Source organism: Hyaena hyaena, unplaced genomic scaffold (genome assembly GCF_003009895.1).
Source record: "Hyaena hyaena isolate Hyena2069 unplaced genomic scaffold, ASM300989v1 scaffold_663, whole genome shotgun sequence".
NCBI lineage: Eukaryota > Metazoa > Chordata > Mammalia > Carnivora > Hyaenidae > Hyaena > Hyaena hyaena.
Window position 1 is genome coordinate 382,360 of NW_024081296.1, and position 27,823 is coordinate 410,182.

General features: G+C 55.4%; 2 protein-coding genes across 3 annotated transcripts in view; one reads left to right on the forward strand and one right to left on the reverse strand.

Moving 5' to 3' along the window:
• PDE1B (phosphodiesterase 1B) overlaps positions 1 to 15,757 on the forward strand; it is a 28,403-nt gene extending 12,646 nt beyond the window's left edge. The window contains exons 1-15 of one of the 2 annotated variants that reach the window (XM_039216997.1): positions 762 to 936; positions 5,491 to 5,604; positions 6,491 to 6,673; positions 6,858 to 6,924; positions 7,274 to 7,390; positions 9,510 to 9,650; positions 10,053 to 10,153; positions 10,259 to 10,384; positions 10,508 to 10,609; positions 11,669 to 11,789; positions 12,093 to 12,174; positions 12,506 to 12,614; positions 13,091 to 13,221; positions 13,731 to 13,850; positions 14,356 to 15,757. In XM_039216997.1, coding sequence (XP_039072928.1) covers positions 884 to 936; positions 5,491 to 5,604; positions 6,491 to 6,673; positions 6,858 to 6,924; positions 7,274 to 7,390; positions 9,510 to 9,650; positions 10,053 to 10,153; positions 10,259 to 10,384; positions 10,508 to 10,609; positions 11,669 to 11,789; positions 12,093 to 12,174; positions 12,506 to 12,614; positions 13,091 to 13,221; positions 13,731 to 13,834 — 1,551 coding nt within the window. In that variant the 5' untranslated portion in view covers positions 762 to 883 and the 3' untranslated portion in view covers positions 13,835 to 13,850; positions 14,356 to 15,757. Of the gene's footprint in view, positions 1 to 761; positions 937 to 5,490; positions 5,605 to 6,490; positions 6,674 to 6,857; positions 6,925 to 7,273; positions 7,391 to 9,509; positions 9,651 to 10,052; positions 10,154 to 10,258; positions 10,385 to 10,507; positions 10,610 to 11,668; positions 11,790 to 12,092; positions 12,175 to 12,505; positions 12,615 to 13,090; positions 13,222 to 13,730; positions 13,851 to 14,355 lie in introns of those variants that run through there. The other variant, XM_039216996.1, reaches the window with a different exon arrangement.
• A 995-nt stretch (positions 15,758 to 16,752) lies between these two features.
• On the reverse strand, positions 16,753 to 24,949 carry PPP1R1A (protein phosphatase 1 regulatory inhibitor subunit 1A). The gene is made up of 7 exons (XM_039216998.1): positions 24,749 to 24,949; positions 20,913 to 20,973; positions 19,830 to 19,867; positions 19,439 to 19,502; positions 18,693 to 18,848; positions 17,671 to 17,777; positions 16,753 to 16,886 (listed from the first exon to the last, which is right to left on the reverse strand). Exons 1-7 carry the CDS (start codon positions 24,830 to 24,832, stop codon positions 16,881 to 16,883), a joined length of 516 nt encoding a protein of 171 aa, XP_039072929.1. The 5' UTR covers positions 24,833 to 24,949; the 3' UTR covers positions 16,753 to 16,880.
• Between the last annotated feature and the right edge of the window lie 2,874 nt (positions 24,950 to 27,823).

Sequence of the window (27,823 nt, forward strand, 5' to 3'; positions counted from 1 at the left end):
CAACCTGAGCGGGAGAGCGAAGCCCGGAGGCGGAAGAGACGGGGTCCCCTCAGTTCTCTTCTCCTTCTGGGCTGGGTTGGCCTCTCCCCAGTTGATTCACAGTTGTCCCCCAGCCCGCGATTTCCAGATGAGACAACGGGGGCTGGGAGTGGGAAAGTAACTTGCCCAGCGAAAACGTTGGGACCCGGTCTATGACTTTCATTCACTGCTTGGGCGGGGCCTTCCCTCCCCCTTGAGCAGGTCTCTGGGTGAGGATCCCCTGATCCCTGGCCCCTATAAGCCCTTCTCCTGTGGTTTCTGGTTCTGTCCCTGCCTTCTTTCTATCCTTTCAGGTGGGTTAAAGCTCATTTTGAAGAATGGCCCCGGAGGAAGACCCTGGGAGGGAGCTGGATCTACCTTAGCCCCTCCAGGGGGGCCCTTGCAGGGTCCCTTCCCCTTCCACGGCGGACTTCCTCTCCACGACAGATTCAGGGTGCGTCCCTGTCCCTGCACTCTTAAGCCTTCTGCTAACCCCTTCTCCCCAAAGAGGAGCCCCACCTCCTCAGAGCAAGGGGCTGGACTGTGCTATTTCTGTCCTTTCTGGGATTCTTCTGAGAACAGATTCTTGTTTTCGGTCTGATTCAGATGTGAAACTTTTCCCGTGGCCTCTCACCCAGTTGCTGTGGGCTGCTTCTCTGTCTCATCAGTCCCTTCTTCCTCCCCCCTCCCCAGGCCCCTCCTGTTCCCCTCCCCAGAGTGCTCTCTGGTCAGTCGCTCAGTTCAGCTGAGACCTGGGGGAGCCTGGAGGAGGAAATTGGGCCCGAGAGGGAGTCATTCCCCCCCAGGGGCCCTGGGGCCCTGGGGCGGCATTTTGATAACTCTGAAGTAGGACACTTTGATTCCCATGGCAAACCCTGTTCCCGTGCAGAGGAGCCACCTCCAGGTCCCCATCCTCAGGTAGGCACCAGGGCTGAGAGAGGGAGAGGGGTGGGTCTCCAACTAGTACTTTGGTGGAGGGGAGGGATCCAGACTTGATGGTCCCCATATGGGGTGTGTGTGTGTGTGTGTGTGTGTGTGTGTGTGTGTGTGGCCTTCTTCGCTTTTTACCCCGTCTGTCTTGCCCTTCGCCATATTCTCCTTCCATTTCCATCTCCCTGTCTCTTCTAATGCTTCCTCTTGACAGTGGCAGGCGACTTAGCAGTGTGTCCCCCCTTTCTCTCCTTCTCACCCCAGCATCCTTAAGACCCCACATTTAATCTCCTCATCTGGTCTTAAGAACCCCAGAGGGAAATAGGATTCTTCTCCCAACTCCTAGCCCTTTGGCTTGAAACTGCCATGTCCTAAGCCCCCACTCACAGGGATCTTTTAGGAGTGTGGTTGCTGGGAGTAGTCCTGGGGGCTTTGGGAGCGGCCAGCTCATCAGCCATGATGATCCAAAGAAAGGAACTGGTGGGGAAGCTGAGCTCTTCTGGGGTGTTGGGATGAAACTGCCCCGAGCCTTTCCTTTCAGCTGCCTAGAGCTGGGAGAGACTGGGGCTTTCCAGGAGGCAGGGGCTGAGGCTTTTCCCAGGGGGCAGGGGCTGAAGGGAAAGGAGAAAGAAGTGAGCGTGGTGAAACAGGGCTAGGGGTGGGGGTGGAAGAATTGTTGGGGAAGCTTCCAGTTTTCCTTAGGCCTGGATGGGGACTGGACAGGGGTGATCATCCTGTTGCGCAGGGAAGGGGGCCATTCCTGTGCTGGACTCTGTGCGGACTGAACCAGAGGGGGTGGAATACACTGTCGCAGGCGGAGAAGTAGGACTTCCTGGAGAATGCTGAGGTGAGGGCTGTGGGCAGGTCTGGGGAGATCCTCACTCTGAAGCTCTGAAGGACTTGAGAACCAGAGAAGCCATTGCCAGGCCAGAAAGGGTGGTGTGGGAGAGAGAGAGGACTTCAGGAGGGTGACATTCAGGACCGGGAGCCTTCCAGCTGCCTGAGACCAGGCCCCCTTCTTGGACTCCCCATTTGTCCAATGTATTCTTTAGTTCTTTCCCTCCCTCCCTGTTCCTTCCGGTGTCTGGATCATGTTGGGTTCAGATTTCACCAGGAGCTATAAAAGAGCAAGATCTAGAGGTGGAGGCTGGAGGAACTTGGAGGGAAGGGTGTGTGGAAAGCCAGCCACAGCTTCATTCTTCTCTGCAGGCTTGCCATTAGAGTTCAGAAGCCCTGCCTCAGAGATCTCCATCGTGAGCTTTGGCAGATAACCCCCCACCTGATGACTCCGCCCTTTTATTTATTTAACGAACATTTGCTGAACATGTACTGTGTGCACTCAGCAGCAGGATAAACAAAGTCACTATTCGTGTCATCAAGATGCTTACAGGCTATTATGGGCTGACAGACACCAGCACTTCCTGGTGGATGGGGGGCGGACTGAGGAGCCACGATGAAATGGGCTCCTACCTCTTTCCAAGAAGATTACATGCTGGAGCTCCTTCTGCCCAATGCCTTTGGTCTGCAGGGTGCAGATAGGCTCTAGTAGTGTAAGTTGTGCACTTGGCCACCTGACTGAGATTGACAAGTTGTGTGACCTTGGGCCAGTCACTTAACCCCCCTCATCAGGTTGATTGTGTGGCCCAAATGAGGTTTGTCACTATGAAGGAGAGATCATGGCCATTTTCACTGTCCCATTTCCCCTGTTAGGGGGCTTCCTAACTAATCACCAGCCTCCATCCAAACTAGACTCATTTTTCTCCACCTGGACTTGGAATGGAGAAGGCAGGTGCTTGTTCGATTCACAGGCAATGGTGTGAGAGCCGCATGGGGCCAGCATGAGCTGGTCAGTTCAATCCAATGCACATCACGTGTATAGAGACCCATCGTATGTGTCAGGCCTGTCAAATGCATTATTTCCTTTAGCCCTCCTGTAACAGCCCTTCACAGGTGGCTTATCGTCTTCTTCACTGTTTTACAGACGAAGGAATAAAGGCTCTAAAAGAAAGGTTCTCAAACTTCAGCGTGCAGGGGAATTCTAGTTGGTGTTTGTTAAACCTATTTACAGATCCTTGGACCCTGCCCTCAGAAATCTTGGTTCCACAGGTGGGGCCTAGAATGTCCATTTTTCCAAAAGTATCCCGGGAAATTCTGATGCCAGTGGTCTGCAGGCCACATTTTGATAGAGACTGACTGAGAAGTAGTGACGAGCCCAAGGGCCCAGAGCTGAGAGGGGATAGATTTGAATCCAGGATTCCCGCCTCCCAGAACTCTGCCTTGGTGTCTGCACTGGAAACGGGTAGCGATTTCTTCCCAACTCCCTCCCTCCCTCTAGGCCCATTGTGAGGATAATATGAGATAATGTGGGAGCGATCACTTTTTAAAATGTCGAGCTGGCAGCACTGTTAACGATTATGTGAATACATGCAAATGAACACGCGTGGGCTTGGCTGTTCACTTTGGGAGCCTGAGGCTGTGCTGGGATGTTTCGAGAGATGGGTATGGAAAGGAAGTGGAAGAAACTTGGGTGAGTTTAGTTTTGGGTTTTAAAAAGGGCTGACCGAAGTGGAAGAAGATGAGGGCCAGGGTAGGAATCTGGGAGAGAGATGAGGCCTAAGGCTTTTCTTTCTTCTTGGGTTTTGACCCAAGGGACTGACCAAGAAAGGGAAGCCCGGGCTTGCTCCTGGGCCCCAAAGGCAGAGTGAACGTCTTTGTGCTACCATCTCTGCATTAGCACTCTGGGAGATGCTGGTTCAGTCCCCCTTCCCAGCTCATTGGTCGGAAAAGCCTTTTATGTTATCTAGCCTCTGTTCCACCTCCCTAATGAAGCCCTAGCTGGGGCAGAGTTTTACCTAAACTGGCCTCTTTCCTGCCATTTGCACATGCAGCAGGAAGGCCGGAAGTGGGGTTTAAAGATCGCCCACTGAGGAAGCTGTACTGCCATCCTCAACTGTTTTCCTTCCCCTTTCCCCCTTTCCCTTCCACCCCATTTGTATTCTGACTGCCTTCATCAGGACTCCTGGCCCCTGAGGTGAGAGTTGGCTTGTGACGCTCCCTGTGGCTGGCTATTTTGGGTGCCCCCTTTCCAAAGCTGCTGAGACCCCAGGATTCTGGGGCTGCTTCTGTTCAGGAGTACCATTGTTCTCCCTCCCCGGCATCCCTGGGAATTGGTGCTAATTTCAGCCTCTGGTCCCTGACTCATTCTTTTCTCCTTCCTGACTCATCAGATGACCTTGGGTTTCTGAAGCCCCTCTCCGTGGAGAAGTGACATGGCCACCATTTCACCCCCACCTTGGTGTTAGGCACAGAAAGAGCGAGAGGGGAATATTTAATTGCTTTCTTTAAAATCACCATCTAAAGTCAGAGAGTTTTGTTGGCTTTGTGGCTACCTGGGCTGGACTCGCCGGACTTCTAAGAAGTCTCACACTTAATCACTGACCCCCAGCACCTATGAGTGCAAAAGATGAGGGATTGTACCTTCAGGCCATGCATCCAGTAAGTGAGACCCATGCCCTGCCCCCCCCCCCCCCCCCCCCCCCCCCCCCCCCCCCCCCGCCCAACTCTGGCTCTGGGAGAAGGTGCTGTGGGGCAGAGGTAGGGGATGGGTACCGTCACACATTGCCAGAGCTTCTCTTTGGCACAGCATCGGGGAGGCGGGGGTTAATCCTGCTTTGTCCGGGTTGATGGATTCTGGAATCATAATCCATTAGCTCTGCCTGGATGGAGTGAGGCCAGGCGAAAGCGTTCAGATTGGCCTTTGTTCTGTGCCTTTGCCGTCCCTGACAGGGGCAGAGGGGTTGTGGACATGTACCCCCTGCCTGCCATGGCCGAGGGATATAATGGGAGAATCCTGGGGGCTCTTTTGATTGGTGTTGACCCCACAGCTCACTCTTCAGGGGGAAACTGGCAGTCTCAGCTCTTGGTTATTCAGGCTACCAAACAGATCATCCCCCAAACATCACCCTGGTGGCTTGCACCTGCCTAATTGTGCTGGGTCCAGGCAGTCTGAACAAGAGTTTTCAGGAAACACTGACTGAAGGGGGATGTTGAGAGGTCAGAGGGAGGTGGGGATGGTGGGGTCAGAGAAAAGCCCAGGATTAAACTTTGGGAGTAGATAAATTTATAAATTTTTTTTTAATGTTTTATTTATTTCTAGGAGAGAGAGAGAGACAGCGTGAGTAGGGAAGGGTGAGAGAGAGAGGGAGTCACAGACTGAAACAGGCTCCAGGCTCTGAGCTGGCAGTCAGCACAGAGCCCGACGCGGGGCTCGAACCCACGAACAGTGAGATCCTGACCTAAGCGAAAGTCGGACGCTTAACCGACTAAGCCACCCAGGCGCCCCATGGGAGTAGATAAATTTAATACAGGCAGTGGCAATAGCCTGGGATGAGAAACACTAGCTGTTATTCTCACTGTTAGAAAGAGTAACGATTTATGGAAGACTGAGGCCGGGTCTGTAAAATGTGCCCCATCAGAGGGTGTCCCGTTCCCACGACAAGGTAGCAGTGTCTGACCAGGCTTTGCAACCCCCCTCCCCCCCAGGCTGCGCTACATGGTGAAGCAGTTGGAGAACGGGGAGGTAAACATTGAGGAGCTGAAGAAAAACCTGGAGTACACAGCTTCTCTCCTGGAGGCCGTCTATATAGACGAGACACGGTGAGAGACTTGCGCACGATACCAGACAGGCGCAGCGATTCAGGGCGGGGAGTAAGACAGAAAGCTGGCGATGGAGATGCGTGCCAGGGCCGGAGCAGGAAGGGAGAGCGAGAGGGGCACGTGGGAAGAGCTGTAGACAGAAACGTCATGGAGATAAAGAAGCAGAGGGACAGACAGGGAGTTGCCAGAGGTAGAGACAGACACAGGTACCGAGGAGAGAAGACTGTTTCCGAGCTGGAAGGGACTTTAAAGCTCACGTGGCCCTAACCTTCTTGCCCCTGCGTGGGGAATCCCTCGAGACAGGTTGGGGATTACTGGTCACACGTGGCTGTTGAGTTCAAGTATGAGTGTATATGTAAAATACATGCTGGTTTTCAAAGACTGAGAAAAACGAATGTGAAATGCTTCAATATATTTTGTATTGACTTCACATCGAAACGATAATAGTTCGGGTGTCTTTGGTTAACGAAATCTTATCATTAAAAAGAATTTCACCTGTTTCACTTGACTTTTTTAATGTGGCTACTAAGCAGTTTCAAATGACTTCTGTGTGGCCTGCATTTGATTTCCGTTGGACAACGCTGACCGTCTCCAGCCTCCCTGATGGGCGGTACCTGGTCCCTTTTCTGCTTGAGCACTGGCAGAGTTGGGAGGCTCACTACCTCACATAGTGAGCTGTTTCATTATTGGAGGCATCGGATGGAGAGAGACAGGAATAAAAAATGTAGTGAGAGAAAGGCAAGCGGGGGAGGGGGGGCGCGGATCAGAGAAGAGAGAGAGCAGAGTTACTGAGCGCTGGGGTGTGGCTGGGCCCAGTGTCTCTAGGTTGTGGAAGCACTGGCTGTCTTTGTTCTGTGACCTCCCCCCCCCCATTCTGGGGCCTCAGGCAAATCTTGGACACAGAGGATGAGCTGCAGGAGCTGCGGTCGGATGCTGTGCCTTCGGAGGTGCGGGACTGGCTGGCCTCCACCTTCACGCAGCAGGCCCGAGCCAAAGGCCGCCGCGCGGAGGAGAAGCCCAAGTTCCGAAGCATCGTGCATGCTGTGCAGGCCGGCATCTTCGTGGAACGGTGAGGCCCGCCCGTGCCCAGCCTCCCTCTAGCTGTGTCCCTCTTTCCCAGACACCCTGGGCTTCTGGGGCCCCACCATACCACCAGTGGTACGGCCCCCACGCCCAGCCCCACAGGCCAGCCCCAATCGGACCCCACTTCCCAAACTGTCTTACCTGCGCTTCTTTTCATCATTCACCCTTAGGATGTTCCGGAGAACGTATACCTCGGTGGGCCCCACCTATTCCACTGTGGTCCTCAACTGTCTCAAGGTGATCCCGGGGTGTTTGGGAAAGAGAAGGGTCGGGGATGGGGGGGGTCATTGGGACATTCCGACTCTTTACGGGGTGATTTTTGCTTTCCCTTTTAACTGCCATTCCCATCTTCCTCAAAACGACACGTTGCCCACTCCAGTGGCAAACTCGTATGTTTTTTTCCCCCCACCACCCCGTACTGAGAAATATTTGGGAAGACAGAGGTCCATTTCACCATGTCTCTGTCTTCCTGTTTTCCCATTCTTTGTAAACATTGGGAAGTCCTCCTTGAAGTCTGACTGTAACCCTTGCTGCTGCTGGGAAATTACCCTTGGGAGTCTCCCTGCCCTATGTTGTTTCTCCACAGAACCTGGACCTCTGGTGCTTTGACGTCTTCTCCTTGAACCGGGCAGCAGATGACCACGCCCTGAGGACCATTGTTTTTGAGTTACTGACCCGGCATAACCTCATCAGCCGCTTTAAGGTTGGGCGGCGTCTGACCCCTGTTCCTGGGCAGGGTCTCCACTCCTCTTGCTCCTGTTCTAAGGGGTTCCCCATGAGCAGGTTCCACAGGCTCCCCCACTCAGTGTCACCATCCGGGAAGTGTCCATGTGCCCACCCACCCGGCCTTTCTCTCGCTTGCTCCGTCCTGAGCTTCTGACTTCCTTTATTGCTTTCTAGGAGATTCTAGGTCTGCAACCATCCAGCATCGGATTCTGCTCTCTCCCGCTTTGCTTCTCTCTCCTAACTTGTCCTCTTCAGGCTGGCTCGAGGTTCACTTCCCTGTTTCAGCCACCCTGCCTCCTGTGGTGGACACCCGAGGCCTAGAGTCCAGATGCTGTCAGCCTGTGCCCTTGGGACTTGGAGTCTCTCCGTTTGTTTCCTGGCCACTCCTTCCCCTCCCCCTGAGCACTAGTCCCTGTCCAGGGAGTTTTATGGAGAGGATCAGCTCTTGGCAAGGCTGGGGGAGGGTGTGTGAACTCCATTTGCTCTTCAGCTTGGCTGGCCATAAAGAATATGGGATTAAAGTCCTCTCTAGATTCTGTGCCAGGAGAGAGCGTCTTTTGGGAATAGAGGCCGGAAAAAACCACTTCTGTGTGGAGAAACCACACTTGGAGGTGGAGGGTGAAGGGGTTGAAGAGTCACGTTGGGAATATTTGGCCAGCACTTAGGTGGGGGTGGGTGTAGATGCTAGAGCAGAGGGAAACATGACTGTTCGGAGGGGGACGGGGTGGGGGCAAAGCAGTCTCATTGGAGGGGGACTTTCTCAGAGGGCTCTGGAAGATGGTCCAACTGGCCTCTGCCTCCGCTTCACTGTTATACGCCATTGGTGCGTGTGAGCCTTTCTTCGACCCTTGACTCCTCGTTTTACAACAACTCCCAAGAAGGTTTCCGGAACTTCCATGAGATGCTCAGTTGAGCTTTTCCTCAGTGCCACCCCGAGGCCCATCATTCTGCAGCTTCATTTTCCTCCTTCCAGTCCAGCCTTCTCCAGGGACAGAGAACAGCAGGGGCTTCCTTGTCCTAAGCCTTTCCCCGGCTCCCCTTTCTCCCAGCCCGTCCTCAGACACACTCCACACACCCGCTTCTCCTAAACTTGGCCTCGTTACCTGGAAGGACTGATTTTGAAGGACCCCAAGAATCATTGCATCGGGATGGGTTTGGCCCAGCCCCAGTCGACTTTGCACCGAGGCAGTTGGGGGGTGGGGGGGACGCTTACTGCTTTAGTGTTCACTCACAACAGAGATTCCGGCTGGAGCCGCCCTTGTCAGCCTCCACATTCCCTTCCTGGGGACCCAGCCCCTCCCCTGCGTCCCTTCCCTTCCCTCCAGGGACACCATGGCAACGCAGAAGCAAGGGCAGTTGTCATGGAAACGGTCCTTTAAAATTTCCTGAATTTGGGGCACAGCCCTCCAGGGTGGGGGTAGGGGATGTTAGGGTCTGGCTGGTTAGTGGTGCATCTTCTGTGTCCCCTCACTATTGCTCGTCTCTACAGTAGCGTCCCCAAGTCCTGAACCTCGCTCTCCTTGCAGCCTCAGGAGATCCAGGGACCAATACAGAGGCCGCTGAAAGCTGGGCAGAGCTTTGGCTCCTGGTGCTTGAGAGAGAGAGAGAGAGAGAGAGAGAGAGTGAGAGTGTGTGTGTGTGTGTGTGTGTGTGTGTGTGTCTGGAAGGGTCATCTTGTTTTTTCCCCTGCTTCTGAGCCTCTCTCCATGGTACCAGATTGGGGACGGGACGGGGTGGTTGGAAGATAGGAGGGAAGTTTTCTGTTCTTAAAAATCTCCAGGGAAATAACAATAATTAAAGCTACTCTTTAGAGAGCACTTACTAAGTGCTTTGCACTTATCTCATTAAATTCAAGGTGGGTGGCATTATCTTCATTCTGCTGTTAAGTATCAGAGGCCCGCGGCTTCCCCAAGGTCACCGGCCCGCAGCTGGTGGAGGCATGATGAGAGCCCAGGTTCACCTGACTGCAGAGCTGGTCCCTTCTCCCTGGGCCATACCGCCTCCCGAAGAAAGGCGGCCTCACTGATCTCAGTCCTCGGCTGCCTGCCATTCCTGCATGTCCCCCATGTAGCTGCATCTTCTCCCTCCCACTGCAGATTCCCACCGTGTTTTTGATGACTTTCCTGGATGCGTTGGAGACTGGCTACGGGAAGTACAAGAACCCTTACCACAACCAGATCCACGCGGCAGATGTTACCCAGACAGTCCATTGCTTCTTGCTCCGCACAGGGATGGTGGTAGGTGCCCGGGAGAGCATTCTTCTGTGATTTCGGGTCTTCCGGCTGCACGACTGGGAAGTCCAGACTGGACTCCCATTTCCCTTTTTCTCTCTTGGGTTCCTCACCTGTGGTATCTCAGCGTCTGCACGGAGTCAAATTGGACTTACTCTAGAGAATTCCTGGGTGGACCATAGCTTCACGGGCATGGCTCGGGACGTGTGCCGGGATGCGTGGGAGCGTGGCAGGTTGGGAGAAGGGAGGGTATTCTGCCCTTCCGGGAGCCGAGAAACCTGGCCTTCTTAGCCCTAGAGCTGGCCTTGAAGAACGGAAGGGCTGGGCTGAGTGGTGTCACCTGGTGTGGAGGTCTTGGGGCAGCGAAGGGCAGGGATCAGACCCCTCTCTCCCCTCCCCATCTCCCAGCACTGCCTGTCTGAGATCGAGGTCTTAGCCATCATCTTCGCTGCAGCCATCCACGACTATGAGCACACAGGCACGACCAACAGCTTCCACATCCAGACCAAGTGAGGGGCGCTGAGGCAGCAGGGGCAGGAGGGGCCACGTGGGGGCGGGGCAGGGTGCCCGAGTCACCTGCAGGGGGCTGGGCTCAACGACCGTTGGCTCCGTAGGTCAGAATGTGCCATCCTGTACAATGATCGCTCCGTGCTGGAGAATCACCACATCAGCTCTGTCTTCCGAATGATGCAGGACGATGAGATGAACATTTTCATCAACCTCACCAAGGATGAGTTTGTGTGAGCCGAAGGCGGGCGTAGCCTTCCGGGAGAGGCCCCTCACCCTACCCTCTCTCCCCGCTCCCCGGACCTCCTGCCTGTCAGCAGTGGGGGCTGATCGCTTTTCTGCTTCTGTCCATCCAGGGAGCTGCGGGCCCTGGTCATCGAGATGGTGCTGGCCACAGACATGTCCTGCCATTTCCAGCAAGTGAAGTGCATGAGGACCGCCTTGCAGCAGCTGGAGAGGTGGCGGCTGGTGGGGGCGTGGCCGGGGCGTGGCCAAAGAGAGGCCCTGTGAATCGGGGTCACAGACGTGGGCAGTTAGGGTGCCGGGTCTCTGCCTGGATGTGGAAACTCTCCTGGCCCCAGGTGTCTGAGTCTGTCTCTGCAGCCGTGTGTATGTGTGTGAATGTGTGTGTCCACGGCCCTGGGTTGATGGACAGCCCGGGCTGCGGGTCTCCTGGAGAGCACTTTGGGCCGGGAGTCTGAAATGAATGCTGTCGCTGCTGCCGCAGGCAAAAATCAGACCACCTTTCTGGACTCGCTTCCTTTTCTGTGCAGCGTGAGAATGACAGGCCTCCCTGCCACAGCTTACAGCCAGGTCCTACGCTAATAGGGCTATTGAAGGAATCATGTGAAGTTAAAGAAAAACAGCACAGAACAAGTCGCCATGATTACATTGAACGCTGCTCCAAAGTGGGTGGGAGTGTATAAATGTGTACAAGAGAGAACAGAGTGTGTGTGTGTGTGTGTGTGTGTGTCCTGAAGGTGGGTACTAATGTATGGTGTGTCTGCGTGGGACAGCGTGCAGCGTGGCATTGTTGGGGAATAATACTATAACATTAATAATAATATGATTATTAATATTATTATAGATAACATCTACTCAGCAGTTACCATGTGCCAGACTATGCTGAATGCTTGTCTGTTGTGTGTCATTTAATTCTCAGAACAACCTTGTGTGGCGCATTCTGTTATTATTTCCAGCTAGGATTGAGGGAAGTGAAATATGGAGATTTTAAGTAACTTGCTCTGTGTGGCACCGCTAGTGAGTGGTAGGTACAGTGGGGATTCGAATGCAGGCCCTCGGCTTCTAAGAGCTTGGGTTGCTTCCTTTATGTATAGGAGCACGCGCGTGTGTATACATATGTGCGTGCTTGTGTGTGCGCGCGCATGCGTGTCGCCTCAGGCTGGTTGAAGTTACCTGCGGGGAGCCAAGGGCATGTGATGGGAAGTTAGGAATGGTCCAGGTTTCCTTTTCCTAAAAGATCGGTCTCCCTCCGTTTATCGCCTTCCCCGGACCAGGATTGACAAGTCCAAGGCCCTGTCTCTCTTGCTCCATGCTGCTGACATCAGCCACCCGACCAAGCAGTGGTCAGTTCACAGCCGCTGGACCAAGGCCCTCATGGAAGAATTCTTCCGCCAGGTAGGGTGGCGCCCCCACCCACCCCGTCCTTCTCTCCCCTTTGTTCTCCAGGTTGGCACTCCACCTCCAGACCTTCATTCAGAGATCTGCAGCTTCTGACTTGACCCCAAACCCCTGGGATCAGGCATCCTTTTCCTAAAAGCTTCACTACAGTTGCATTCCACTCACCTAGCACCCATTTTCCAGGCCAGAGGCACTGACATTCCTCTTCTCCCACAACCACCACCGCCCCCCCCGGGCTCCCCCAGACGCACCCTGGTCTGAGGCACCCCCTCCAGCTCTCCCGCCTTGTCTTCTCCCCAGGGCGACAAGGAGGCGGAGCTGGGCCTGCCCTTCTCTCCGCTGTGCGATCGCACTTCCACTCTGGTGGCACAGTCCCAGATTGGTGAGTGTCCTTTCCCGCAGAGAGGAGGGTACTGGGAAGGGGAGATGATGCTTTCTGGACCCAGCTGGGGGCTGCTCCAGGTGGCCATCCCTCAAAACCAGCCTTCCTGTCGAGGCAGCCTGCTAGAGCACGGGGCCCTGGGTGGAAGGCTTGGGCGTGCAAAGGTGGGGTCAGAAAGACATTATTCCAAAGGCCGCCCCCCAGGTTTGGGAACTCTTCAGCCGTGGGCGACCCCGTTTTCCAGGCAGCAGGGGGCGCCAGCCTCGCGGGCCACGTCCTCTGCCCAGCCCTCCAGGTGAGGCCTCTCCATCCTGCTCCCCCTTCTCTGCAGGCTTCATTGACTTCATCGTGGAGCCCACCTTCTCTGTGCTGACCGATGTGGCCGAGAAGAGCGTCCAGCCCCTGGCGGATGACGACTCCAAGTCTAAAAACCAGCCCAGGTGAGGGCTGCTGGGGTAGCTGGGTCTCCTGCTTCTGGGGGAGGGAAGAGGGCCTCACAGAGAAGACCGGGAGGGGGTACAGGGGCTGGTGGAGAAGCAGGCTACTCAGAACTTGGGAGTCTCTCTCCTGCATGGCACACACAGGCGTAGAAGGATGAGACCAGAAGGGTGTGGCCCGCACCTGTGATCCCCTCCACCAATTTTTGCTTCTTCCATTAGCTCTGTCTTTATTGCCTTTCTGCTAATCTTGTTTATATTTTCCTTCTAGTAGGAGGGAAGGTGTGGAGAGGGAGGTGTGGAATTCAGGGCAGAGGGCCAGGAACTTGAGGGTACCTTGCAGAGGTGAAGGGGGAGAAGGATAAATCTCTCTAAGTCTCCGCCTGGTCTTCCACCCCCTCCACTCTGAGGGCTGCGGCAGGCAGCTCTGGAGTGGGCTGGGTCTCACCTCTGGAGGTGGGGGGGGGGGTCTCCTTTAGCTTCCAGTGGCGCCAGCCTTCTCTGGATGTGGAAGTGGGAGACCCCAACCCTGATGTGGTCAGCTTCCGCTCTACCTGGACCAAATACATTCAGGAGAACAAGCAGAAATGGAAGGAACGGGCGGCAAGTGGTGGGTGCCGTTGGAAGCAGGGACGAGGCCTTGTGGGGAGGGTGGCGGATGGAGCAGGAGCAGGTCTGTTTTCCATAAGCCCCTGGAGCACCCCTTGGTCTGACTGCCAGAGTTGAGACTGGAGCCAATCAGACTAAAGTTAGATTACAGGAAAGACTGTTTGGCCGATTGGCCTGGATCGGTCTAGGACGGGGACAGGAAAGAAGATAGAACAGCCATATCCCACAACCCGAGGGACCCCATGCATACAGTGGTGTGCAAATGGCACCCTGGTAGATTTGGGTAACTCGATGGCGTTGGCTGGGAAATCTCTTCCTTTATGTGTGAGTTGAGGGTTGTGAATTTTGGCAAGGCTGGAGAGGCTCTCCCTAGGTTGGCATGGGTTGAGTAGAGTTCATCTTGAAGGTGGGAGGATGCACGAGCATCCTTCACTTTTCTCTACATATTCCTTGGGTTCTGGGGAAAAGTATTTCTTGGTCTGGTCCTGACTTCCTAAATGTCCCCCGCAGGCATCACCAACCAGATGTCCATTGACGAACTGTCCCCCTGTGAGGAAGAAGCCCTCCCCTCCCCTGCCGAAGAGGAACACAACCAGAATGGGAATCTGGACTAGCCTGGGACTGGCCCAGGTGAGCCTGTGTGGTAGAGGGGGAAGGGTCTCGAGATTCCATAGGGAGTAGGGAGATCTGGGTGTCCAGCATGGCGCCTTTGAAGGTTCCTCTGGGGTTCAGTGGATGTGAAGTTCTCCCTCCCTTCCCAGGAAGGAACATGGAAGAAGTGAACACAGAACTGAGCCAGGGGGTGAGTTGGGAAGCAAGGACTTTTTTCCATTCCCTCGGTGCAGTCCCTGTGGGAAGGAAGGAGGAAGCTTCTCGGAACAGGGAGGGCCTGAGCAAGACTACAGCCAGCCTCTTATAGCGCCTTTGAGAGGGTTCAGGAATAAGACCCGGTCAGGGCGCAGGATTCTGTGAGGTGGATGACCGCCCCCCAGCACCACCCCCTTGGCTGGGCACCCTCTGCAGGGTGTTTTGTGCCTGACCGTCTATGGGACTGAGCAGGGGGACTTGGAGAAGGTTAAGTCAGGCTGGAGACAAGGCAAAGAGCAGAGCCCTGAGACCTCTCCCTCTTTCCCAGGTCCCCAAGTGAGTCCAGAGTATTCGATGTCATCAGCACCATCCATCGGGACCGACTCCCTCATCTGCTCCAAGGGAGCATGGAGGTTGAGGACCAGACAACCCACCCGAAGGCCAAATGCCAGAGATTGTGGGGTTGGGGGAAGGGCCCCTCCCCACCCAACACCCATTGGGGAGCACTTTAATTTCCCAACAGTGAGACTGGGGAACTTTAGGGTCCCAATGGTCACTGTGCCCATCCCCCTGCCTCTGGACTCCTCCCCTCCCCCCACCTCTGTGGCCAGATGGCTGGCTGGGGGAGGGGAGCTTCTTGGAGGCCTCCCAGGGCCCAGAGGGGAGGGTCAGAGATGCCAGCCCCCAAGCCCTCCCCCATCCTTTTTGCCTCCAAGTTTCTAAGCAATACATTTTGGGGGGTTCCCTCAGCCCCCCCCAGATCTTAGCTGGCAGGTCTGGGTCCCCCTTTTCCTCCCCTGGGAGGGGCTGGATGAGGATAGGAAGCTGGAGGTTTTCAGAGCCCCCATGTGCGAAGAGGGGAGTGGGCTCCTTCAGGGCATGGTACCTTTCTAGGGCCTGGGAATGAGGGGGAATATCCTCTTTGCCCCAGACCTACACTGCTTCAGCGCCATCCCCAGCCCCCCCCACGCCCCCATCCTCCCTTCCCTCCCATTCTGAAATGTCGACCGGGGGGAAAGAGGAGGCCTTTCCTGGGGTCCTCAAGAACTTGGGATTGGTCTAGGCCCCTGGGGCTTATCACCTACCCTGGCTGTCCTGAGCCCTTTGCCTCCTTCCCCTCCCCTGGGGCCCGGAGGCTCCCCATCCGACCAATGTCTGTAAAGTGCTTTGAGGTTTCCCCAGCAAAGCACCTTTAGGATGCATCTTAGGAGCACAGGCAGGAGAGACCAGCCGGGATGGGGTCAAGGGTGCATGGGAGGGTGATGTATAATCCAGTAATCCTGCACTGCAAACAGAGAGGGTCCCTTCTCTCCCTCCCCCTTCCGGCACCTGCCCAGCCAGCTGCAGACACCGAGAGACCCCACCCCCGGGACAAGTGGGGGGTGGGTGGCAGAAGGCAGATGGGAGGGAGTCAGGGCTGCTGCTATGTGTCCCCTGAAGAGAGCCCAGCCAGGCCCCTTCCTCTCTTCAGGCTCCTTGAGCCGCCTTGTCCCAGGAAAGGCCCAAGGCCACGTGACTGCCCTCCTCCTTTCTTGTAAATACCAACCATGCATTTGTACAGTGGGCCCTGTTCGTGTGAACTCCATATCCGTGGTCTCTTAGACCTGTCACCCTGACACTCATCCCTCCTACCCCACCCCGAGTGGGGCAGAGACGCATGTGACTCACCCCTGCCCTTGGTCTCCCAGAACCCTGCTACAGCCAGAGATCAATAAAGAAGGGAGACCAGGCCTGGATGTGTTTGGTGTTCACAGGGTGGAAGTCCACCGGGCATCTTCACACACACGGACTCTGCAAGCTCGAGAAAACCCTGGTGTGGTGCTCTCCCTGTCTTACGTGTAGGTGGGCAAGCTGGGGTCTTGCCTGAGAGCACACGGTAGGAATGGCAGATGTGGGGACTTACACTCAGGTTCTTTTTCTCTCCATCAAAGTGCTTCTTCAGTAAGGAAGGGCGAATCTTGCCTTCCCTCCTCCCCTCTCCCCTCTCCCCGGAAAGACAAAAGCAATGGCCCGGGGAGGCCTGACTATGGAAGTTTCTTCACCTGTGCTGGCTTTTGCCTTTTGCCCTGCCTCCTCGGTGTTTAGGACATGGGAGAGAGAGTCTTTCCTGTTCCCAGCAGAGGCCTCTTTGTTCGTAGCCACTGTGTTCCCAACTCGTCTTTGCTAACGGGTTGGAGGAAGGGGTTGTGGTCTCCTCATAGCTGGAGGAGGGAACCCATCCGGGAGTGTGGGAATCACTAAGGTTTGGAGGACAGGCAAAGGCATCCACACAACACAACACAACACAACACAACACAACACAACACCACACCACACCTCTTCCCTGTGGGCCAAGAGCCAGGGTGCAGTTCCGCCTCCTGCCCAGCAGGTGGCGGCCACAGCACAGTCACCGCTGGACAGGCCTTAGAAAGCCCAAGTCTCACAGCGGCAGGGCAGCCCCTCCAGGTGGCTGCATCCTTTCCGCAATTAAGAAAAGAGAACCCAGACCCTTCCTTCCTTCTTGGTCCCCTGGAAGTTAGTCCTTCCACCTGTCTGACCCCCCAGCAAGTAAGGGCAGGGCTGGGGAAGAACTCCCCCCAACCCAACCCCTTCCAAGGCTCCTGCCCAGCTTCCCTGTTTCTTCGTCTCCAGAGGCTGCTGGGCAGAAGAGCAGGGGGTTGTAGAGAGGGCACGACAAGAAGGGAGGAAGAAGGGGTCCTCTAAGTTGGGAAAGAAGGAAAATGCCAAGGACCTAACACCAAATTTATCACTTTTTAAAAACAGGAGATTTTTCCCAAAAGTGAAGAATAAGAAACAAATCCAGTGTCCATGCATCCCAACTGCGGTCTTGACTCCAGGATACCTCCTTCACTCTCAGACCTGTTGTGGGGGAGGGGCAGAAAGAGAGGGCGAGTGAGAGACCGGAGGTCCCACTGTCCCCACCCCTACTGGTCTGCCCAGCCTCAAGCATCTAACCTCTGATGTCTGACGCCAGTCCCCACACTTGCCCAGCCTATGCAGGGGTGGGGGAGGGAGGACTGTAAAATCAAAGCCCATGAGGCTACTTCATCAATGCCTCCACTCCAGGCAGGGCCACTGCTCACCCCGCCTGGACATGAGCATCTCCCTTTCGTTTCCAAAGGCCCTTTCTCAGAAAGTCCATGGTCTACTTCATCACCCACTGGAGGAGTCAGAAACCCTAATACAGGGGCGCCTGGGTGGCTTAGTCGGTTAAGCGTCCGACTTTCGCTTAGGTCATGGTCTCGCGGTTCGTGGCTTCAGGCCCCGCGTCCGGCTCTGTGCTGACTGCCAGCTCAGAGCCTGGAGCCTGTTTCAGTCTGTGACTCCCTCTCTCTCTGACCCTCCCCTGCTCGCGCGCTCTCTCTCTCTCCTAGAAATAAATAAAACATTTAAAAAAATTAAAAAAAACAACAAAACCCTAATACAGAGTCTAACCTCAGTCCTTCCTCCTGCAGCTTAATCCCACTTCTCTCTGTGCACAGGTACATAATGTCCCCAAATCTTCTTGCCTTAGACAATAGCTCTTCAAGTGACTGAAGCCGGTCCTCTGTTCCCCCTTTCCCTGATTCCAGATCTTAGTCCCTGCCCTCATCTACACAGCCTGCTCCCCTGCAGATCAGGCAGCCCAGCCCTAGGCTCTTACCGCATTGGCTCCCTGCGAATCCAATGGTGGTATATGGGTTGTGGGTTCCTCTGTGCTGCGTTTCTCACTGCCCCTCTCCTGAGCTTTAGGGATGGATGCTGCAGGCTCTAAGGACGGAAAAGGGGTGGCGGGAGGGAGAGGCAGCATTCATGAAAGCTTGGAGAGGGATCTGCTCCTCTTACCCCATCCTATACTCCAGTGATCCCTGAGAGGGGCCCAAGACCGGGCTGGGGGCAATCGGACAAGCCCGGTGGCGTTTTCTTTAATCACAACTATTACTACAGATTCATTGTGTAAATCTGCAATCAGAAATTGAAAAGAAAAAAAAAAAAAACCTTCAAAGGAAAGTTAAAAAAAAGTTTGGGTACAGTTTGGCAAAATCGGACCTGAACTGATACGGGTCTGTTTTTAGTCTTTATCCCATTTGGTGGGACCATTCATTTCACTGCAGAAATATTCAGGTGTTTGATTACAGGGTGCTCAGTTGGGGGGTATTACATAATATCGGTATATCTGTATCTATGTCACCTTCATAGAAGTGGAAAAGCTCTGGATTCTGGAGTCCCACCTAGGATGAGGGGCTGTGGAGATGCATTAAGAGCACTACCAGCAGCTTCCATTTATTGCATGCTTTGCATGTGTCAGCTGCTGAGCTAAGAACCGGTCTCATGTAATTTTCACAAACGGCCCAATGTGATGGGCATCATTGTTATCCTTCTACAGACTGAGGTTAAGGGAGTTGCCGGAGGCCTTTCTGGGCTGGGGCAGTGAGGGGGATTCTAGCTGGTGTGCGCTGGTCCTACCGTGGTGGGCTTTCTCCCTCCGCACAGCAGGGAGCTCTGCAGCCCCCATTGGGAGGGTTTGTGGACATTCAGGAAGGAAGAGGGAGGAGATGCAAATACACGGAATACCTCCAAACATATCCATACTCTCAGGACAGTTTCTGGCTACTATTAGACCCCTCCCCAGCATGGGGAAGGTCTGCCTCCTCCTGGGCCAGTCCCTCCCCAGCCTGAACGTACTTTGTGCTTTCCCAGAAGCGCCCAGCCTTAACTCCGCTTCTGTGTCTGTGATCCCAGGTGGGCAGGACTCCTGGGTCCCTGTGCTCTCGGCGGCTCCCTCAGGTTCCTCTCCCTGATGCTGTTGCCCCAGGTGATGTTCAACCATCATCTGGAGCTCTGGGGGCACAGAGAAAGGGAGGGACGTGACTGCCCAGAGTCTCCTCTGAGGCCCCTCACATGCAACGGCCCTGCTGAAGGGCCATCAGACATCGCTTGTGTGACATTTCCATCCCCTGAGGTCTGAACGGGAGTGGGGGTGGGGGTGGGGAAAGATAGGCGCTGGGCACTAAGGAGGGCCAAAAGTTAGACCATGAAGCCTACTTCCTTCAAAAGTCAGGGAGGGGAGGGGCAGGGCCTTCAGGAAGAAAACACCCTCCTAACTTGCTGGGATACTCAGGGTAAAAGAAAAGACTCCGTTTAGATTCAAGAAGTATTTGAGTGCCTTCTATGTGGAGAGCACTGCATAGTTTATTTAACTGCCGTAGTGAGGTGGTGCTCAGGACTTGGTAGGTTAACCAGGTTCTGCCAGGCCACCCAGCTAGTGGGAGGCAACGCTGGAGCCCAGCCCAGACTGTCTAGCAACAATTCAACTGTAACAGAGGCGGGTTTCAAGGCTTCCCAAGGGCTCCCTGCAAAGCGGTCATTAGGTCCGCTGCTCAGCCTCAGACACAGGGGGCGAAGAAAAGGATGGGAAGGGTCTTCCTAACCTTTCATTGTGGGTGTGGTCCTCGTCACCTTCTTCCGTTGCCGTGGAGACATGGACAAAGTGGACTGTGAAGGACACAGAGCGCAGGTGGGGTCCGGCCGCGCCCCCCCCTTCTGTGCCTTGCCGGGCTTTGGACTCAAGATTGGGGGTCGGTGTGGGCTTCAGAAAGTGGTGGAGAAGATTCCTGCTTCCCAGCAACCACCCCCTTGCCCCCGACCCCACAATGAGCAAAGAGACTGAGTATGGGGGATATGGTGTGAGGGTGTGTCCACTCATGCTCGCTGGGAGGGTTGCAGAGAAGGGGGAGCCAAGAGGCCCTACAGATTGGAGGGTCTGACGAATAATCCCCTAATGAGTCTCTGGGCTGGGCTGAGCGAGAGGGACCAGCTCACCTTGAGAAGCGGGTTGGGGATCCGGTCTTCATCTATCTCTGAGGGGAACAGGGAAAGGAGAAAGTGAAGAGGACCCAAAAGCCAGGGTTGGGGGGTGGAGCGTGCATCCCGACAGAGCTGACTTCCCAAGGGGAGGAGCCTCAGCCATCACCTCCTTCCTGATCTGTCCCTCACATCTGCTTCTAGGAAGTTGGCCTTGATGGCTGCCCCTGCTCCCTTCAGCTTCCTCCTGCCCCGCTTTCTTCCCTGAACGTAGCCTTGTCCTTGACCCCATGGACCATCTTGTATCTACATCCTTGCCTCAGACCTGGAGGTTCCTGAAGTAGGATCTGTGTGGCCTTTTTGCTCTTTTCCTCTCCTTGAAGTATCCACGTCTCTTTCTCCTCCAACCCATTGCCCCGGCCCCAGGTTCCGAACTGAACCGTGCACGGGAAGGAATACCAGATAAAGAAGAGCAAGTTTACCCTGCGCAGGGCGGTACAATCCATTTTGGCAGTTGGGGGCAAGCGGGAGCCTCTGGCATCCAGAACTCCGTATGGCTTCTTAGCATGGCCACCTCTCTCCCACTGTCCCATCGAGTTCCCTGACATTCCCAAAGACCTTGTTCTCTCCCCAGACCTTGCTGGGGACACTGGTGAACAGTATGCCAGCTGCTCCCTGAGCTGTGTCTAACCTTCCCCTTCCCCTCTGGGGGCTGTGAGGATAGCTGATGGAGGCGGTCCCTCCCCCTCACAGCTGTCACTGCCTCTGGGGGTGGGGGCCGTGTCTCAGTTGCTGGAGAAACCTGGAAGGCTGTTGCCGCAGCAACCAGCACTCAGTTAGTTGACCACCCCAATTCCTGGGGGGCTTAGGAGCCAGGTGCTTTCCCTCCCCTCCCCACGGCTCCGGCTCCGGCTCCGCAAGGCTCAGTCTTTCCAAAGCAAAGGAAATCCTGCTAATCTGGCCACCACTTTCCTTCCCCACCCTGGGACTAAGCCACTCTCCGACTCCTCAGATCTGCCCTTCTCCCAGCCAGCGCCCGCCTTCTCTCACCGGACCCCTCGGCAGGCCCACTCCCCTTCAGCGACCCATCCCCGGGGTTACCTGGGGATGACTGGTCACTGGTCAGCACGAGGGTGGCAGGAGTGGGGCGGCGCCTCCGAATCTGAGGGGAGAGGTCAAGTGCACGTGGCAGTCTCAAAGCCCCACCCAGCACCACTCAGCAACAGACTCCAGGCTGCCCGCTTAACATGCCTCAAAAATGACCACATTATGCGGAGCCTCAAGTCCCAGGGTGGGCATTCTTGGGCCCATCCCTTTCCCTTAGGGACCCAAAAGATCACCCCCACTCTCTCCATCCCCCACTCCCCTTTCCGTTTCTGCATCTCCCCAGCTCTCCAGCTCAGCAGCTATATCTGCTCAAATGCATTGATCTCTGGCTTGCTGTCCTTCCGTCCATCCTGATCAATGGTCAGAAATAAGCTGACAGGGCACAAGGCCTTTCTTTCCCCCGACCTTCCAGCCCACCGCCCCAAACAGGCATTAACCTTTCGTGCACTGGCGTCTGTGGGGAGCACCGCTCAGCCCCAGGAAGGTAGGTCTGCGTGGACATTCCCCTACCCATGCCCCTCATTCCCCGAAGTCCTCCCTACCCTCGGACACACGGCCTTTCTAATTTGTCAGGAAGTGTGGTCTGGACAGATCCTCATCAGGGGTAAATAAAATGCAGGCAGGACCCTAGCGGGGGGGCCTAAAGTTACCAGAAAAATCATCTCCTGGGTCCCAAGGTCCCATTCTAAGAAATTAACACATAAAAGCTGATTGACTGCGGGGCCTCTGAGCCCCTCTGCCCACCGCTGTTCTTCTTCGCCAGGCTGCCAATAAAGTTGATTGTTGTTGCAATCAGTCCAAGGACTCTTGGGACATGTAGGTTTTTTCCTTTCTCTGGAGGGTTTTGAGGCTTGGAAGTGACGGGGCTCATGGGGCTGGCATCCCTACAGCAACCTCCAGGGCAGCAGAGGGGAGGGACAGCGAAAGGGCTGGGAAAGGGGCTAAGATTATCCCGGGCTGAGCGCGGTAGGGTGAGGACACTGAAGGACCGAATTCCTATCTGTCTGTGTCCATTATTTAGTACCACTACCACTGGGGGTGGGGGTGGTAAGACGCCTGCCCCTCTCCATGCTCAGAAAACGGGTGTCAGCCTTAGCAAGAGGTACAGTCAGACTAAGACTACAGCCTTAGTCTGAGAGGCGGATTCTCCCTAAAGAAATGAAAGACACAAAATGGGGGGTCTTTTGGGGATAAAGGTCACGGTTTTCTCTGGAAAATCCAGTGGCATCTATTTTGGGTGACATTTAAAGGTCTCTGGCAGTACTGGTCCTGTGTGTGTGTGTGTGTGTGTGTGTGTGTGTGTGTGTGCGCGCGCGCGCGCGCACAGTGAATGCGCACACTCATATGCACTACACAAACATGAGCTGTGAGTCTGTCTGGTCATGCCTAGTGTAGATGTGCTGGACACCAGCAGGCAGGCCCATGTTCCTCACGAATGTGGGGTGAGGGCCTTCCTTTCCTAGGAGGGGACTCCTCTTTCTTTCACTCCTGCTGCAGGCAGAGGGGACATGGTGGCTGTGGAAGAGTCAGAGAGACAGGGAGAGGGTGGGGGTGTCAGTGGAAGTTGGGAGTCCGAGAAGGAGACCGCAAGTATGCCAGGGAGGGCTTTTGAGAGGACACCAGGGCTCTGTGATGTTGGACAGGTCCCTTCCTCCACCAGTGTCCTTGCCTTGGACATGATCTCTAGGTGCTCAGAGTCTTTGACAATTTTGATGTCCCAGAGATATCAAAGAAGGGAGTAAAGTCAGGCTTCCTGGAGTACCTCCCAGACACCTGAACTCCTAGGAAATGAATAGATGCTCGGTTGTTCTTCTTTTTCTTGCACCTATCCAAATTCTGAGTGCTCAAGGATACCTCGTGCCTTTGCCTCTGATTTATTGCCAAGCCAGTCGCGCCCAACACCTAGTAGCCATGGGCACCCCTCCGTCCCCTGCCCCTCTGTGCTTCGTAACTCCTAGCTTCTAACCCCTTTTGCTCTCCCGCGGCAGTCCGGTTTAGGCGCTCCCGCCCCGCCTGGAGCTTTTTGCCTGGATAACACACTTGGACGACACAGCAAGAAGGGGTGAGGTGAGACGGCAGGTAGAATTTCGGGTCTAGTGGACAGGACACCCATTTCTGAAGATAAGAGAAAAGCGGGCGGCAGTCCCACCTCTCTCTTTTTCCCTCTGGCTCCTTAGCACCGTCTTCTCCTCCTCTGTCCCCGGACCCCTGAACCAGCTGGCCTATCCCCACCCCCTCCCAACGCACACCGACACCTGCCTTCTCTAACACCAAACACATGCAGGTGTCGGGCAGGGAGGCCTGTCTGTGCCAGTGGAAGGCAGTCCTTGGAAGCTTGCCCCTAACCCCGCTAACCCATACTCATGGGCCTGTTTTTCTGGGTCCGAGGGATCTTAGCTAAGCCCTTGCCTCCAGGCATAACGGCCTTGCCCCCGATTCCTGGGGTGGGGGTGGGGGGGAAGGGGTACACTCCACCCTCTTCATCCACACAGGGCTTGAGGCCTCACCACAGTCCATCCTGCTGTCACACCTTAGCCGTCTGAGAGGCGGCTCCCCCCAGGCCAGGGAGAGGACAGAGCCCGTTCCTAACCCCGCCCCACACTTTGGGAAGCTGAAGTTGCAGGGCGAGTGTGTACACCTACCCTTCCCTTCACTCCTCGACTTTATTCTACCAAACAGCTGGAGCAGCACGGAGAACACTTTCTCCAGCCCATCCCAGGAGGTCACAGGGTGCTATGGGGTGGGGAGGCCCCACCAGAGCCCTGGCGGCTGGATGGGGGACATGGGGAACTGACCTTGTGGCCGATGGGTACGCTTTAGGAACAGGGACGTCCAGGCAAATGGACAGAGGACACAAAAGGATATGGAGCAATGAGCAAACGAGCAAATATTTGGCAAATGGGCGGTAGTAGTGACCACGGGTGGTCACCCTGTCCACACACATGCTCACTCTCCCGGCGACACGCACTTGCTCACACAGTCTCATCCACTGCCGCCTCTGCCAGGCTGCTCTGAGCTAAAAATAGGCCAGGCTCGGGGCTGGGCCAGGGCCCTGGACTCCCACCCCTTGAGCCAAGGCCAGCGCAGTGCTGCTCCCTTGTTTAGGGAGCCCCTTGCACCCTGCTCCCAGAGAGCCCCCACCTCTGGCTTCCCAGTGCCATTCTCTCCAGGCCACCCCCACTCTCTGCTCCAAAGGGCAGGAGTTGGGAATAAGGACCCACGTGTCCAGACTTGCAGAAGAGGGGAGCGTCAGCCTGCAGACCCAAGCAGCCGTCTCCCCAAAGCCCCAGCCCTCTCATCAGTTGCCCTCAGCTCCTTCTGGTTCTCACCCGCTGGAGTCACGCAAGGTGGCCTTGAATTTGGGGAGGGGTTGGGAGGGCTATTTCTCTTCCTTCAACTCCTTTCAGCAGCACCAGGCTCCCTCCGTTCCCCTCCTCCTTCCCCGACCCCTCCCGCAAGGCTGCCATGTCCCCTTCGGCGCCCCCACCGAGCTCAGAAACTCTGGTGGGGGTTGACGGCGCAGGGGATGCAAGACTGGCAAAGGGGGGAGGGGTCGTGTCCTCAGGCAGGCCCCCTCCCCCAGGGCTGGGGCGCCGAGAGCGACTCTGCGGGGACAGGCTTCGATTGGAGGCGCCAGCACTGACAGGGAGAGGTGGCTCCAACTGTGGGGGAGGGGATAGAAGACCCCCCCCTTCCCCAAACTGAGCTCGGTCGCCCTCCCAGGGGCGCACTGCCAAGGGCGGACGAAGCCGGTTTCCCAGATCCCACGACCCAGGGGGTCCGTTGTTCTTGGCCGGGCGAGTCCCCGGCCACCCCGCCCGGCTCCGCACCTGCTCCGCTGCCTCGGGGTCAAGGTGCGGCTCCAGCAGCGGGACCGTGAACTGGATCTTCCGGGGGCTGTTGTCTTGCTCCATGGCTGGGGCGGCGGCCGCGGGGCCGGCGCTGCGGCGGCGGGAGGGAAGGAAGGCGGCAGGACTCGGGGCTGGGGCGGGCGCGCTCCGTCTCCGCTCCGCTCCGGCCCCGGCCCCGGCCCGGCGCGCTCAGCTCCCGGCGCCCCGCTCGGCGCTCCCAGCTCGCGGCCCCGGGGACTCTGCGGCCGCCGATTGGCTCCGCACCCGCCCCTCCCGGCCCCCTCCCCCTCCCCCAGTCCGGAACCTTAACCCCGTCGTGGCTGCGCCGCCGGCTGCGGGGGTCTCCGCCCCGCGGGCGGGCGAGCCGGGTGTGGCCAGGTCCCAGTCCCGGTCGGCGGCCCGGGCGGGCATCCAGGTGTCCTCAGAGTTCGGGGCAGGGCGTGGGGGCGGGGAGCGGTACGGAGAACTTCTCCCGGCTGAGGCGGGTTTGGGGAGTGGGAAGGTGGAGGGGCGCTGCCAGAGGAGGCGGCAAACGCGAGAGGAAGGTTTCATTTATGATCTTGAAAGGGGTTGTCTCCTAGAGCGAAGAAGGAGAGGGGATTTAGGCATGCAGCAGGAGGGGTGAAGGCTAGCCACGGAGAGGGACTTTCCCTTGAGAAGAAAACCGTAGAGCGCAGGGGAAAACTCGGAGGGGATGTGTGCGGGCTGGGCGCCGGTCTTCTGCTCACTCGGCCGGCAGGCGGGGGGGAACTGAACACCTTCAACGGTCTCCAGAGGCCAGAGCCTCTCTGTTGAAGCGATGGGAGTGGGTGGAGGGCTCAGGGAGAGAGGACCATCTGGGACTCAGCAGAAGGAGTGTTGGGGGTGGGGAGCTGACGATGCTTGTGAAACAGAGTTCTCTTTCTGCTTGCTAAACTGTGGGGCTGGGAAAGCAGGTGAAAGGCCTGCAAAGGGAGAATGCTGGGGGATTGGAGAGGGAAACTCCTGGTGGGAGTTGTTTACAGATGGGCTTTCCAATTCCACTACTGGTGGGGTAATGAAAATGATCTGCTGTAACGGAAGGGATGGAGGTTAGACTAGGTGTAGAACTTACCACCGTGGTGTAGGACCAGATGGCAATCAATACCAGTGAGTGAAGAAGAGAGGATATTCATAGGAGCTGTTGGGCACCCTGCCAGGGCCTGGGGGCCGCCAGATAGAGGGAGAAGAGGTGCCATGGCCCTGGGGAGGGGCAGGGCTGGCTGCACCACTGGGGGAGGAGAAGGACTGGAAGTAGGGAGGGGAAGGTACAGGGAGTTCTGGGGGAGGGGCCGGGCCAGGGCCGGAGATCTGTTTCTTTAGCCTTAAGCCCAGCAACTGCAAGTTCCCTACAGATTCATGCCTGGTTCTCTGGGGTCTCTATGATCACTCTTTCCTCTAAGGGGTCAGCCTCAACTCTTAGTTGCCTCCTCTCCTGGGCAGCCCTTCCCTGACCTGGATTGCACACCACCTCTTCCCCTTTTACCTCCCAAAATAACCTCCCCTCCCCTCCCCCCAACCCAGCCGTATCTCTTTACACTGCCCAGCTCAGTTTTCTCAGGACAAGACTGGGGTTATAGGGACCCAGTGGGCCAGCCAGACCTCTATTTGCATGCGAAATGCCCCCATTTTGCTGTCACTTAGAGTCTAGGAATGACCCCCTACACTCAGCATGCACTTGTAGGAGGGGGTCCTTTTGCATTCTTTAAAAAAAGAAACACGTTTTTCCAGTTTTATTGAAAAGTAATTGGCATACATCACTGTATAAATTTAAGGCATACAGTATGATGATTTGATTTACATATATTGTGAAATGATTACCACAATCATTAGGGTCAGCTAACATCCATTTTTTCATATAGATATAAAAAAAGAAAACAAGAAAGAAAAGAAAAGAAACAAAACCCAAAGAAAGAAGGGGAAAAACATTTCTCCTTGTGATGAGAACTCAGGATTTATTCCGTTAACGGCTTTCCTGAATATTAAACAGCAGCGTTAGCTGTAAGTCATCATGTTGTGCATTCCATCCCTTGTCTATTTATTTTTAATTTTTTAATGTTTTTATTTATTTCTGAGAGAGAGAGAGACAGTGTGAGCAGGAGAGAGTCAGAGAGAGAGGGAGATACAGAATCTGAAGCAGGCTCAAGGCTCTGAGCTAGCTGTCAGCACAGTCTGATGTGGGGCTGAGTCCCACTAACCGTGAGATCATGACCTGAGCCGAAGTCGGAAGCTTAACTGACTGAGCCACCCAGGCGCCCCTATTTATTTTTAATTTTTTAATGTTTATTTATTTTTGAAAGAGAGAGAGAGAGCGCGCGCACGTGCATGAGCAGGAGAGGGGCAGCGAGAGAGGGAGACACAGAGCCTGAAGTAGGCTCCATCCAGGCTCTGAGCTGTCAGCACAGAGCCCCATGCTGGCCCCGAACTCCCGAAAGATCATGACCTGAGCCCAAGTCAGACGCTTAACCAACTGAGCCACTCTGTTACCCCTCCTATTTATCTTAAATCTGGAGGTTTGTACCTTTTGACCACCTTCCTTCACTCCCCTCCCCCTCCCTTCTGCCTCTGATAACCACAAATCTTATCTCCTTTTCTATGGGTTCAATTATTTTTTAAGATTCCACACATAAGTGAGGTTATACAGTATTTGTCTTTGTCTGATTTATTTGATTTAGCATAATGTTTTCAAGGTCCATCCATGTTGTCACAAATGGTAGGACTTCCTAATTTTTTACGTCTGAAAAATATTCCATTATATCTATATATCTATGTCTATATCTATCTCCCAACTTTATCCATTTGTCCATCAGTGGACGCTTAGGTGGTGTGTCTTGGCTATTGTAAATAATGCTGCCATGAACTTGGGGGTGAAGATATCTTTTTGCCTTTACTGTCTCTTTGTTGTTGTTGTTGTTATTTTTTTTAAATGTTTTATTTATTTCTAGGAGAGAGAGAGAGAGACAGCGTGAACAGGGGAGGGTCAGAGAGAGAGGGAGTCACAGACTGAAACAGGCTTCAGGCTCTGAGCTGGCAGTC

Coding starts and splice junctions, on each gene's coding strand:
- PPP1R1A (XM_039216998.1), bottom strand. CDS start 24,832: ATGGAGCAAGACAACAGCCCCCGGAAGATCCAGTTCACGGTCCCGCTG. Junction 19,503..19,829: donor TCCCCAACCCGCTTCTCAAG/GTGAGCTGGTCC, acceptor TGTCCTTCACAG/TCCACTTTGTCCATGTCTCC. Junction 17,778..18,692: donor CGCTTCTGGGAAAGCACAAA/GTACGTTCAGGC, acceptor TTCCGTCCTTAG/AGCCTGCAGCATCCATCCCT.